At 63.8% G+C, this 708-nt stretch overlaps 1 protein-coding gene across 1 annotated transcript in view; it reads left to right on the plus strand.

Moving 5' to 3' along the window:
- The window catches only part of SIPA1L3 (signal-induced proliferation-associated 1 like 3), a gene marked incomplete at its 3' end in the record, with an annotated part of 50,286 nt that extends 49,939 nt beyond the window's left edge, over positions 1-347 (plus strand). Inside the window, exon 16 of the mRNA XM_015407656.1 lies at positions 146-347. Coding sequence (XP_015263142.1) covers positions 146-347 — 202 coding nt within the window. The remainder of the gene's footprint in view (positions 1-145) is intronic.
- Positions 348-708: the final 361 nt, after the last annotated feature.

A 708-nucleotide genomic window follows, 5' to 3' on the forward strand; every position in this document is an offset into this window, starting at 1 on the left:
AGGGAGGGAGGGAGGGAGGGAGGAAGAAAAGAAAGAAAGAAAGAAAGAAAGAAAGAAAGAAAGAAAGAAAGAAAGAAAGAAAAGAGCGGGCTGCCCGGGACAGCCCCTTGACTGTTGGATCTTGCTCCGCCCCCCCCACTCCCAGTCCCCCCAGAAAACTATCCAGCGAACGCTGTCGGACGAGAGCCTGTGCAGCGGGCGCCGCGACGCCACCTACGCCAGCGCCTACGGCTTTGAGCAGCCCCTGCCCGGCGACGTCCTCTTCACCAGCACCTTCCCCTCCAGCACTCTGCCGGTGCGGAGGCAGCACCCGCCCCCCGGCCCGGGGAGGGGCCCCGAGAAGAAGGGTGAGTCTCTCTCTCTCTCTCTCTCTCTCTCTCTCTGTGGGGCGAGAGACGCTGGGCTCCCTCCTGTGGGCTGATTTGGGCGGGGGGGGGGGGGTTCTTTGCCCTGGGAAACATCTCCCAGCTCAGCTTGAGTGCCAGGCAGGGTGCCAGGGAGGCAGGGCTGATCCCTCCCATGCCAGGAACTGCCTCCAGTGCTCCATGCAGGTGGATAACAGGAGAGTTCTCGCGAGAGGCAGTGCTGTCTGTCGCTACCAGCTAGCGCTGTGAAGGCAGCAGCCGCACCAGCTGGAATGGAGGCCCCTCTGCTTTGGACAGCCCCTCTGCCACCGTGACAGGCCTTGGACGGCACCCGGGGGGGGGG

The sequence above is a fragment of the Gekko japonicus genome, unplaced genomic scaffold (genome assembly GCF_001447785.1).
Source record: "Gekko japonicus isolate JY-2015 unplaced genomic scaffold, Gekko_japonicus_V1.1 scaffold1471, whole genome shotgun sequence".
Lineage (NCBI taxonomy): Eukaryota > Metazoa > Chordata > Lepidosauria > Squamata > Gekkonidae > Gekko > Gekko japonicus.